Genomic DNA, 13,025 nt, shown 5'->3' on the forward strand with positions numbered 1-13,025 from the left:
GCTGTCAAATACAGGTAATAAACAGATTGTATGTTTGGTACCAAAAGCACAGAAGAGAGACAAAAAAGGACAACCACATTTGTTCGATGTTGGAAGTTGGATCAGGTACACAAAGACTAACATAACCCTAAGCCAGTAAGTGCATACTAATCTTTTCCTCTTCTATAGCCTCATGCACACTGGGCAGAAAAAAAAAAATGCAGCTTTTACAGACATTTGGCTTTATTTTTCAGCCTGTAAACGCACCTGTACCTTAGCTTACGTGTCCATGCGCACACAGGAGTTTACAGGCTGAAAACAAAAAAACACACAAAAAAAAAAAAAAAAAAAAAACAAACACACACACACACACACACACACACACACAGAATTTGGTGGAAAGCGCTTGGGGGGAGAAAGAAGAAAGAAGAAAGAAGAAAGAAGAAAGAAGAAAGAAGGAAGAAGAAAGGAGGAAGAAGAAAGGAGGAAGAAGAGTGTACCGCACATAAAAACGCGCCCGAATGCTTGCAGTATTTATTCACTTTACTGCATTCTAATGGCCAGAATAAATGAATATTCTGCTTTCTAGCCAACAGAATGCATTCTTAATCGTATTCTCTGAGTAGAACAAATCAGTACAATACCTGTTTTAATTTAGGCAACTCCTTTGGAACCTTTTGCCTTGATCGGTTCTCTTGTGCCCATAAACGAAGAGAATTCCGATTGTCTTGGCTTGTCCTCTTAACTGGTAAAATAAGAAAAACACATGTAAAACCTTACTCATCAGTGTAGTATAATCATAGACATAGTAGTGTCTTGCTGTTACCTTTAGTGATTTTAAGGCTGACAGCCACAAATCCTTCTTCTGGCGTTTTTTTGTATTTTGAATCAATTGCCGAGACTTTAGGACAAAAGATGTAAAAAAAAAAAATAAAATAAAATCTGTTAGATGGTCTGGAGAATGTGAAAGGAAATTTGTACTGTGAAAAATGTGTGGCCTGCTATTTCTGACCTCTCTCTGAAAATGCTGGTTGCCTGATGGTTTTCAAACTGGCCAGGAACAAGCATTAAAGTCAGAACATTGCTCCACGTTTACATGGGATTGTAGCCAGCAGCAGAGTCAGACAACGGGGGCATTTTATGGAAGAGGTCACCATATAAACCCAATAAATTTTATATACACATTCTGCAACTAAATTAGCAAATAGAGAATATAAATCAGAGTTGCAATATTACAGTGTAATGTATAGATTATTTTAAAAGAAAAAAACAAAAAAAAAGTACTTGTGCGAGAAGGTTTGGATATAAGTTGCCATTATTGTTCCTAAAGCCTACACGCTAGTTTTGGGGAAATTAAGTCAACCAGCAATAGGCCAAGGAAATGGCAACTTCCACCTGAGACTTTCCATGTGTTTTTATTTTTATTTTTTTCTACATTCCACCTAAGGAGTGTTCCCTGTTAAAACATTATTACAACTATATTGAATGCACTCAGTGCCAATTTTTAATTATATATCTGCTTGCTATCACAAGTAGCCCAACAGTGAATCATGTGATGATAACTTTTTCCATAAAGCTTATACACATAGTCAAGGGATTTAGGATGGGAAAGAAGTGCAAGCAAAGTAACTTTATTTTTCCATGTAGTATAGTCTAGAAGTCAACAGAGAATACCGCGGAAAAACAAAAAAAAAACAAAACAAAACGCCAATGACTAAAACACTGTAGCCAGATTTAAGCTGACGGGAAGGCCACAACACGTTCAACCTCGAAGTGGATGGGTAGGCTTCAGCAGTAGCTAATCATACTTGATTGGAAAGAGGCTCTAGTGAGCATGACAATTTCCAAACTGGAAAATTAAAAAAAAAAAAAATGTTACCTTCTCTAACAAATCTCCATCACTGCTGCCATGAATAAACAGTGGGGTCAGTACGCATCATGAACTCATGGTCCTACCTTGTCTACAGGTGTTGGGTGCAATAATACAGGGAATGTTTTCTTAGCGTTTGGTATACCCTTTAAAAACCACTAGGCAAACCTGATTGTTGGTGATGACCACATGCCCCCCTTTTAATGTGGCAGATGTACCTAATAAAGTGGCCAATTTGTACAGTGTCATTTTTTTATTTAGCTTATTTTTAGGCCTCAAAGCAACACATTTGACTTGGAACAGGACTACTTTTCCAATCACCTAAAAATATTGTTTATTTTCATTTAATAATTAGACTACCTGTTAGCTAGCACTATTTGTCATTCTGTAAAGATATAATAATTCTGTAAAGGATTGCCGATAAATTGTACTGGTTATGTATGATATAATTTGTGCTCCCTCTACTGGTGATATTAATCATTACATGGCCATTTTATTTGTCTTGCTGTCCAGGTCTAAGGCTGGATTTGCAACTTTTTATGTGCGTCAACAGGCATTGATTCATGTTTGTAACATGCATTTTCATGGTCAATAATAGGTGTTACCGCAGCAAAAAACAGACACGAACTATAACCGATGTCACACATATATAACCTTAATTTCTAACAAAGGTTAACCTGTATGCATGCATGCATTAAAATGCATAGATGTGAACAGTCCCTAAAGGAAACTAATGCAAAGATTGCCAGCTAATCTCGTTCAATGTTTTTAATGAGTATAGAAAACTGAATGTAACAGTACAGTTGCCATTCAAAAAGTAGTGCCATACATAGGTATAACAATAAAAAGGCACAAAGAGGTTCAATAACAAAAACATCACTAGGATACCATACAAAGTAGAGCTGAATACCAAAGTGCAAAAACACATACAGTAAAATGTGGAGGCCCCTAATTTGCAGGGAGAAGCACGCTTAAGAGCTCCAGTACTACGAGTTCTGCCAGCTAATCTCCTTCTGGAAACAAAAGTTAATAGTCATGCTAATCATTTGAGTCAATATGTCTTGTGTTCTTGACCTGGAACACACATGCACCCAGGAAACTCAGAACATTAAATCTCATATCATATGCCAATAAATCAATCAGTATGACAGCCAAGTGATTATTTTAAAGTTCGATTAGCAATGGCAGCCCATATTTTTCATTTACAACAGGGATTTCATATTGCACATTTGTGACCATGACCATTTAATAACTGGATAAGCAACAGCTTCCTTTTAACTGATGGAGATTTTCATTATCAAGGATTTAAAGTGGAGCACAAGGTTTTTATTTCCTCTTCCTGTCTTGTCACTTGAAGAAATGAAGGGAAATCGGGGATACAGAAAGCAAGAACAGTCATTTTGGTGAGCAATAGTTGGCAAATCTACGTTTATCATCCCAAGTGTGCACACTTAGGAGTTTCCTCTTCAAAATGAATAAAAATAATTGTTGTTATCCTAGTAACATGTGGGGCAGTTAGTTACACACCTGAAATACTATAGGGCCTAAAATAATGGTCTCTAATGTTGCATTGAAATTCACCTTTTAATTTTTAAAAGCTTAACAAGGAAAGCTCGGATGCCCCATACCACGAACAAGCCTAACAGATCGTTTTGTAAAAAAAAAAAAAAAAAAAAAAAAAAAAAAAAAAAAAAAAAAAAAAACAACAACACATGTAATCAGGTTAAACAGCTTGCATTTTTGGGGGGGGGGGGGGGGTTTGTACAGTACATGATGGCGATTTACACAGATTTTACCTTACCTTGGCTACATTCTGGTGTGATATCTTCAAAAAAATATTGAGTGGCCTCAAAAGCGGAATCTGGCTCTTCCTGGTCAGGTGGCAGGTCTGAAAAGGACATATAACCACTCATAATAAAGTGCCTGTTAAGAGTCACTGGAGCAAGGTAAGAATCTTCAGAGATAAGCTGGAGTAACATTTCTTCAGCCACCAATCAGCATCAAATTTGCCTTTGATTCTTATTGGTGGCTGTCGGCAAATAATTTCAGCTCTTGGTAAGAGTACATGTTGTGTAAGCTGGTAATGTCCAGCAAACCCTGTGATACTGTTTAAGTTAGAACACCATTAATACCTTTATCCAGCTTTAGTGCCTTATAAAGAGTGTCTGTCTCTGTGCAACACCAATCATAATCAGGCTGGGTTCACACATGTGCGGCCGTGGGCTCGTGTCTGGGGTCTGGTGTGTTCCTGTACAGCGGTTCAGGTGCGATTAATCTCTGAATTTTAGCCTGATTTCACACCTGAACCAGACTCAAAGATGTACCAGACCATTTTTTCAATCCGGACCACGGCCGCCGCAGACATGTGTTGTCACACTCACATGTCATGCCAACTGGATTCGGGGGAACCCGCATATGTGTGAACCTGGCATTAAACTTACAATGTAAGTCTGAATCTGATCAGTGGCTGTGGGAAACTTTGTGACTTTGATTGTACTGATTTTTATCATTAGGCTTTCTGTATATATGAATGACAACAAGAAACCTTTGGGTGCATTGGGTGAATTTGGGAATCGCTCTCCTGCATCTAAAGTGGGTGTTTTCAGATCAGCAGATTACTGTACTGACAAAACAGACTGTAGTAAAGCAATGCCTGGTTGAAAAACTAAGTACTACAGCTATGCGGACTGCCTCAAGGGTACATTTTCCATTTTGACTGGAGTTATGCAGATTTGCATAAAAGTTAAATTTCATTATAAATTAAATGAATACATTATAGTCAGAAACAGCAAACATCAGTAGCAGAATGGTCACAATTATGTTGGGAGTGCTTACCAGGCAGTATGTGCATCCTATATAACAGCTTCAATTTGTTAGTGAGGTCCCCATGGTAGATGTCACCTGAACATTAATGGAGAAATGTAGACAGTATATTTGAGATTTTTCACAAAGTTATCAGTAAATTAAACTACATTGAAACTAATCACTTCCTCTTAGATGTGCAGCCCTAGCACTGTACAGATGCTCCATTACACTGCACTGGTTGGTTCCAATGGTTGCCTACTTGTTGCAGGTTAATGATTTCGAAAATATTAGGGTCCAGTCATACAAAAAAAATGGAGCAGGTCTGTTTTTTTATGTCCGTGGTGGTAGGCTGGTAACACGCTTGAAAAAAAATAGGTTGCCTTGATGCAATGCATGTTAACGCATGTGTATTAATACAGTGCAATAAATTGGATAGATGAGAATGGGTCCTCAAAGCCCTTGGCTTTAGGTGCGTTTTAAATTGAGTTATGTATGATTGTTTTTCAAATGCATTTTCTACTTTGTGTTTTTGTAATGTGCATTTTTAAAGCATCCTCACAGGAATATAGTGATAGTACATATAAAACTAAGCTCAAACATATATACACATGCTTTTTTATTGTAGAAAGCTGTGCACAGAAGTCTAATACTCTTCATAATAAAAACACAAAAAATTCACAACTTTAAAAAATACTTTTACAAACACATACATTTCTAAGCATTTTTAGTGGTCAGCAATAGCAGCCTCCATCTGAGTTCTGATTTCCTTTAATGAAAATTACACAAAGAACCCACTAGGGTTCTCTCGTCTCAACCTGTTTCAGTTTTGAACAGATTGACAAACTGAAAAAAAAAAAACCCAAAAAAACTCATCAATTGCAGCCTCACTGTGCCCGTCAAATGCAGCTTCATTGTGCCCGTCAATTGCAGCCTCACTGTGCACAGTATGGGGGGACAGATGATGTATACCTACAGTCAGTAATGGAGAAAGGTGGGTGTATATAGCTATATATACACCCACCATCTTCCTTCCTGTATATGGAGACCTTCCGCCATCATCACTTACTGCAGGTATATATCATCTGTCCTGTATACAGCTATATACACAACAACAGGACAGATGATGATCATATACAGTCAGGAAGGAAGATGGTGGGTGTATATAGCTTTATACAGTTATACTTGACTACAGGACAGATCATACTATCTCTCCCTCTGTGTACAGTGTCTCACTCTGCTCCTCCAGCCGCATCATCATACCCGGGCACAGTCTGCACTGGCTGCTCTACTGAGTGGTGGGGAGAGAGAAGTGGGAAAGTATGACTGTGTACGCCTCTGTGGAGCGAAGTGGCGCCTGTCAGTGCCGGGAAAAATCATTCATGACTTTCAATCCATGTCCAGCTGAGGCCCGCAGGCGTCACTGAGACAGACGGTGCTGCTTAGCTAAGTTATTAGCTTACCTGTCGGGTCCGGCAGGCCCTGCTCTCCGAGTGAGCGGTGGGAAACCGGAAGTGACGGTTCAGCAAAAAGCCCCGCCTACCGTCCTCTGGACCCGCCAATCACAAATGAGCAACAGGTGGAATGAATCAATGTAGAGTGGGGGAGTGTTCCAGACCCATAGCCTGCACCCTGTTTACACTCCAAAGACCGCCCAATGAAGCTTTTCAGCTGCATTCACGTGATTGCAACAGTCAAGCTTCTAATGGACAGCTCAGTGTCCGAACACACATAAAAGGACCGTTTTTTTTTTTTTTTTTTATGTCCAGCTGGGGGGGGGGGGGGTAGTGCCTCATAGCACCCCCTATTGACGGGCTGCCACTCTTCAGATTTCATTATAAAGTAGTTCTGCCAGAATTTTTTTTAAACCATTAAACTCTTTTGTTAAGTGCCAGATTTCTTTCACTAGAACATGTAGCCTGGATTTCTATTACTGGAGCCCATGGGTACATAATCTTTGGCTCTCAGAGCAGAACTTTTCTTTTATACAGAACAATTTTCGTTCACAGTGTGTAAATAAGCTTATATGAGATGACTGCACATCTTCTGATGTTGGGGTAAAGCATATTTCACCAATAATTCTACAAAGAAAAGCTGTCTCTCACTCTGCAAGACTATAGGGCACAGGTCTACTGTGCCTAATGATAAATTGCAAACAAACTGACAGTAAAGTCATATGTATATATATATATATATATATATATATATATATATATAAATAAAACTATCACACATACATATACACACATATATGTGTGTATTTAATAAATTGTATATGTATATATATATATATATATATATATATATATATATATATATATATATATATATATATATATATATATATATATATATATATATATATATATATATATATATATATATATATATATATATATATATATTTTTATTATACACATCATTTATTAATCGGGTGCAGCTGGGTGCACAGTAACAAAATGACACTTCTGTGAAACATCCATTTGGCTATAAAGTGATCCCCTATTAAACATCCTAAAGTGATATATTTTGCCTACACAATTCGAATACCTCTGATATTACAATCATTTTTTAGCCTATTTGTCGCAAACATGTTTTATTGGTCCACCTATTGCCAGTGCTTGATATGGGATCTTTAAAAATAAAAAAGGTGACGTAGCTGCAAAGGAGGAGGATGTGACGTGCCGAGGATTGGGGGCGGGTTCCGGTGGTGGAGCGGTGGACAAGGCAACTTTGAACGGGATGGCGTTCTAGAAAGCACGGGGTGAGAGCCCGTGACTGAAGGATATACCTCCTCCGAGGCGACAGGTAGACCCGCTGTACAGCTGGCTCCAGAGAGTAGCAGAGGCGGCCTTACAGAAGCCGCGGACCAGTGCTGGTATCAGCGCAGCTTACGGAGGACTGGTGGAGCGGAGGTGCGCCGCTGCAGCGTCCCCTGGCTCTCCCCCCCCCCCTCGCCTGTGGCTCCCTGACGGTTCTCTGTCCTGCCCTCCTCAGCCTGGCGGTCGCGTTGAGACGGAACATGGAAAGTGGATGTGCTATGTCATATTAAAAGAGTGGGGGGGAGGGAGGGTGGGGGAGGGTTCTCTCCTGAGCAGACTCGCTCTACAAAGAGCACCTTAGGTAAACACCAGGTCTTAAGTAAGGTTCAAGGTCCAGGTTGAATGAATTTGAAATGCTTGACTTATAATGTTAAAGGGTTAAATTCGCCCAATAAGAGGCATAAAGTGCTGAGAGAGCTGCACCACTATGGGGCAGACGTCGTTTTTCTACAGGAAACCCATTTAATGTGGGAATCCGGTATAAAGCTTTATTCTAGGTATTTTCCAAAATGGATATACAGCGATACTCCTTTGAAACGGGCAAAAAGGGGTGGCAATTGGTTTCGCGAAAGGTTTGAATTATGTCTTAATAAATAGGAAGACAGATCCAGAAGGACGCTTTCTCTTCTTGAAGATTAGAATTGGAGAGAGGACCCTCACCCTGGCCAATGTTTATTGCCCAAATAGGGATCTGACCAATTTTCTTTCTAAGGTACTCAATAGTCTGCTGGAATTTAGAGAGGGGGAAATGATAGTAGCAGGGGATTTTAACTTCAGCTTAGATCCATCCTTGGATAGTTCATCAAATGCACGGGGGATGAGTAAGAGTACCTTGAGAAGAATAGGGAAAAAAATTACATGACTGTCAGCTGATAAATGTGTGGAGGGTTCAACATGCTGGGGTCAGGGATTATACTTTCTTCTCCCCCGTGCATGGGACTTATTCCAGATTGGACTATCTGATGGTGGATCATAGGTTGCTGGAGGCAGTTGAAGAAACCAGGATTGAGATCAGTACACTGTCAGATCATGCCCCTGCTACGATGAAATTAAGATTTAAAGAAGTGCAAAAACCCCCATTTACATGGCGCCTAAATGAGAGTTTAATTAGAGATGTTAAGATTGCTGAAAAAATTCAACAGGAAATAGATTCATTTTTTCTAATAAATGATACGGGAGAGATTCCGGGGGCCACTGTATGGGAAGCCTTTAAGGCATATATAAAAGAGGGGTCCTGATCTCTGTGGGAGCAGGAATGAAAAAAAGGAAAAAAAGAAAGGAAATGCTCATGGCAGAAATATTTAAATTAGAACAGATACATAAAACCCAAACAGGATCCGGTAGGACCACATTGCAACTGCTGACCAGCAGGCGAGATGAATTAAGAGACTTAATGGAAGAGGAGACTAATCAAATTATGAATAGACATCTTAGAGACAAATTTAGGTGGGGTAATAAAGTAGGTAAACATCTGGCAAAAATTCTGCAGTGAAAACGTGATAAAAATTTTATCGATAGGATTCAAAATAAAAAAGGGGACCTGAGGTTTTCCTCAAGAGAAATTGGCGAGGAATTCAGACAGTATTTTTCATCTCTGTATTCTGTCGATACAAAAGGATGTAGTAGGGGAAAAAAGGAAAGGGTTGAGGCCTTCTTAAAGGAGGTAGGGCTAAATAAGCTGACTGAAGAGGACATAAAAGATCTGGATAACCCCATAACGGAGGAAGAAATCCGCTCGGCTCTAAGATCATCTCCCACCGGGAAGAGCCCCAGCCCTGATGGTTTTACGGCTTGTTTTTTCAAAACATTTGGGGACTCTTTGGTCCCGAGGCTGTGCCAGCTATGGAATGAGCTTGGGACGCAGGGAGAGCTGAGCGAGGGCGCTCTGCTGGCGGCTGTGACCTTAATACCGAAGGAGGGCAAGGACCGCACCCTGTGTTCCAGTTATAGGCCTATAGCGCTTATAAACGCAGACATTAAAGTGTATGCGAAGGTGCTGGCAACACGGTTTAAGGAGAAGACGGTGCACCTGATCCATCCGGACCAGGTGGGTTTTGTCCCAGGGAGAGAGAGCAGAGACAATGGGGTGCGGTCCTTGCTCATTACAGAAGCCATCAAGAGCAGCGGAACCCCAGGACTATTTCTGTCAATAGATGCCGAGAAGGCCTTTGACAGAGTAGACTGGGGTTTCATGATTAATACGCTGGAAGCATTAGGTGTTGGAGAAAAAATGATAAAGTGGATTAAAATTCTATATAATCACCCCCTAGCTTATGTGAAAGTCAACAATATCGCCTCAGCCCAGTTCGAAATGAAGAACGGTACCAGGCAAGGTTGCCCGCTTTCCCCTCTCCTCTTTGTTCTGACACTGGAACCCCTGTTGGCTGCTATACGAAAAAACCCAGACATAAGGGGTTGTACTGTTGGAGGGGAGGAGCATAAAGTGGCTGCTTATGCCGATGACGTTCTCCTAGACGTTACAAACCCTAGGATCTCGATTCCTAATATATTAGCCATAGTGAAGAGGTTTGAAGAGCTCTCAAATTATAAAATTAATTTGGGAAAATCCGAAGCTCTAAACATAAACATAGATAAGAAGGAAGAGGTGTGGATCAGAGAAATATTCCCCTTCCCAGTAAGAGAAAATATAAAGTACCTGGGAGTCAAGTTATCAAACTCGGTAAAGAAGACTTACATATTAAATTTTATCCCGCTATTGGATGAAATTCGAGCGGAAGTTAAAAGGCTGGTTCATCGCCCGATCTCATGGATTGGGCAAATTAACTCAATAAAAATGGTGCTGGCCCCAAAAGTGTTCTATAAAATGCAGATGCTGCCAATCCCGTTGCCTCAAATTTATTTAAAAAAATTAACACAAATATTAAATGGGTTTGTGTGGAATAATAAGAAACCTAAAAGTAGCACAGAGTGATTTGCAGAGAAAAAGCACAAGGGGGGTTGGCCATGCCAGATTTTAAAAAATATTTTAATGCAATAGTAATTGCACGGGCGGTGGATTGGGTTAAGGGAGGACATAATAAAAGATGGGTTAGTTTAGAAATGGGGTTAAGTGGTTCACGTTTGAAATATTTGTTATGGAATCCCCCACGGTTTAGAAAATTAGGCCCAGATACACACATTATCACACAACTCACCTGATGCACACAAACAATAGTTGGGAATATAATTCACCACTGATATACTTAAAAAATAATGAACTGTTTCCCCCGGGGATGGAGGGAGTAGGTGGAAACTGGATCATAAATAATGAAGTACAATTAAAAGATATTACGAAGAATGGGAAATTTTGCACTTTTCAGCACTTAGTTACACAAAAGGATTTAATGAAAGTAAATGGCTGGCGGTACATACAGCTCTCTCATTTTGTTGAAAGTCTTCCTGGGCCCATAAGGGAGGAAAAAGATCTTAGACCAATAGAAAAAATATTCCGCAGTAGCAAGTCCAGAGGATATGTTTCTGTGATTTACAAAATGTTATTAAACAGTGGAGCGATGGAAATGCTGCCATTCATTAAAAAATGGGAAAGGGATTTGGGGGCAACATTAGAGGAAAACGCAGTGGGTAACATTTTGAAGGCAACACACAGTTCGACAATGGATACAAAAATGACAGACAAACGACAAGTGCTTATCCAGATGGTATACTACGCCGGATAAAATTAATAAATACCAACCAGATAGGTCTCCGAACTGTTGGAGGGGGTGTAGGGTGGTGGGGACTATGGCTCATCTTTGGTGGAACTGCCCGGTGGTCAAAAAGTTCTGGCTGGATGTACTCCAAATTATAGAGGAGGTCACGGGCAAAACGATCCCTTACGACCCTTGGGTTTGTCTGTTTCACAGTTTGGAGGGAGGAAAACGGGAGTACAATATGTCCATTCTCCCCATTTTACTGAATGCAGCAAAAAGTGAAATCCCTAATAAATGGCAGAATGTCGAAGGCCCCAAGATTAGCGATTGGCTCCTAAGAGTGCAGGAAACATATAAGCTAGAGAAAAAGGAGAAAGACCCGTCAATTAGGGAGCATGAGACATTGGGAGGTAGATGGGCAAGTTGGGTGGCCTTTAAGAAATCTGCAAGGTATGCGGAGAAGAGGTTGTGTTGACCTGGTAGAAATGGGGCAAGTAGGAGATGGCACTTGGTAGGAAACAAAAGAGTGGAGTCTGCGGGGGAGGGATGGGGGGCCTATAGGGGATATGAGGGGAGTTATTAATGTATTGGTGTTATGATTATTGTAAACTTTTTTTGTATGGATATATATATATATATAAATTAAATAAAGAATTAAAAAATAAATAAATTAAAAAAAAAAAAAAAAAAAAAGGTTTAAGCCAGCCCATAGGTGCACAACCCTATGGTCACTATGAAAAATTTCATTTTTTTCCCCCTCTGTATTCAGATGTATTTTGTATTGTAATGTTATGTTTAACCATAAAAAGTCAAAATGGTTATACTCACTTAAACCAGACACAAACTCTTTAAAGTTGATCAAGTTGTCCCCATTTTCATCTAGGAGTCTAAACAGACGGACGGCCATGACATCTGTGTGTGCTCCACTTGCCCATGGGAACAGCAGTGTAAACAGTCCCTTGAATTGCTGAACGTCTATGCGGTACTGCTCGAGATAGGGAAGGGAAGGGTCATGACGTTCAATGAGTGAGCTGTTGTTACCTCCCCAGTAGCAGCTTGTCATGTGCTCAGCCTAAAACAGTAATGGATTTAAATTGACCATTGTTAACAGAATGATTTTTTTCAAATTGTTCATGTATGCTGTGCTTATTGTATTAAGCAACAAAAAGAAAATGTACCAGACACAACATTCGTCTAATCGTGAAATTAGGTTTGTGTCCTATCAAGTTTAATTTATGGAGTCAATTTTAAAGTCACATCATTCCTCAAGTAGTAAAATTATAGTAATTTCTCACTATTTGAATAAAAAAAGTCAGTGATAACCATGTTTAGTTCTACAAGACACCACTAGTTATTGTTTCCACTCCATAAATGTCAGAATGTAGAATAATACAGGTTTCTAAATTTAATCCAGCCACCATACAACAGAAGAGCTAAGACTTCAAGGGGTTGTAAAGGTTTGTGTCTTTTCACCTTAATGCATCCTATGCATTAAGGGGGGGGGGGGGTGCTGGGGGGCAGTCACCTGCCCCCCCCCCCCCGTTTTACTTACCTGAACCACTTTATTCAGTCTGCAGGGACGCGCTGTCTCTCTCTCCCCACAGGCTCCCAACTCTTGATTGGATAGATTGATAGCAGCGCAGCCATTGGCTCCTGCTGCTGTCAATCAAATCCAATGACGCGGGGCCTAGTACTGCATTCGGCCTCTATTGACGCGAATGCTGGACTCGGGGGCACGCCCACAAGGTAATCCCATGGAAGAGCACTTCTCCCAGGGGGTTATCCGATGCGGGGAGGAGCTGCTAGAGCCGCCAAGGGACCCCAGAAGAGCAGGTTTGGGGCCACTCTGTGCAAAACGAGCTGCTCATCGGAGGAAAGTATGATATGTTTATTTAAAAAAAA

At 40.2% G+C, this 13,025-nt stretch overlaps 1 protein-coding gene across 2 annotated transcripts in view; it reads right to left on the reverse strand.

Moving 5' to 3' along the window:
* The window catches only part of TBC1D9 (TBC1 domain family member 9), a 119,514-nt gene that overhangs the window by 53,270 nt on the left and 53,219 nt on the right, over positions 1-13,025 (reverse strand). For both annotated transcript variants that reach the window (XM_073604161.1, XM_073604153.1), the window contains exons 16-20: positions 11,952-12,195; positions 4,685-4,750; positions 3,651-3,737; positions 806-880; positions 624-724 (exon numbers count right to left, since the gene is read on the reverse strand). In XM_073604161.1, the coding sequence (XP_073460262.1) occupies positions 624-724; positions 806-880; positions 3,651-3,737; positions 4,685-4,750; positions 11,952-12,195 (573 nt within the window). The remainder of the gene's footprint in view (positions 1-623; positions 725-805; positions 881-3,650; positions 3,738-4,684; positions 4,751-11,951; positions 12,196-13,025) is intronic.

Source organism: Aquarana catesbeiana, linkage group LG01, assembly GCF_042186555.1.
Source record: "Aquarana catesbeiana isolate 2022-GZ linkage group LG01, ASM4218655v1, whole genome shotgun sequence".
In the NCBI taxonomy this organism is placed as follows: domain Eukaryota; kingdom Metazoa; phylum Chordata; class Amphibia; order Anura; family Ranidae; genus Aquarana; species Aquarana catesbeiana.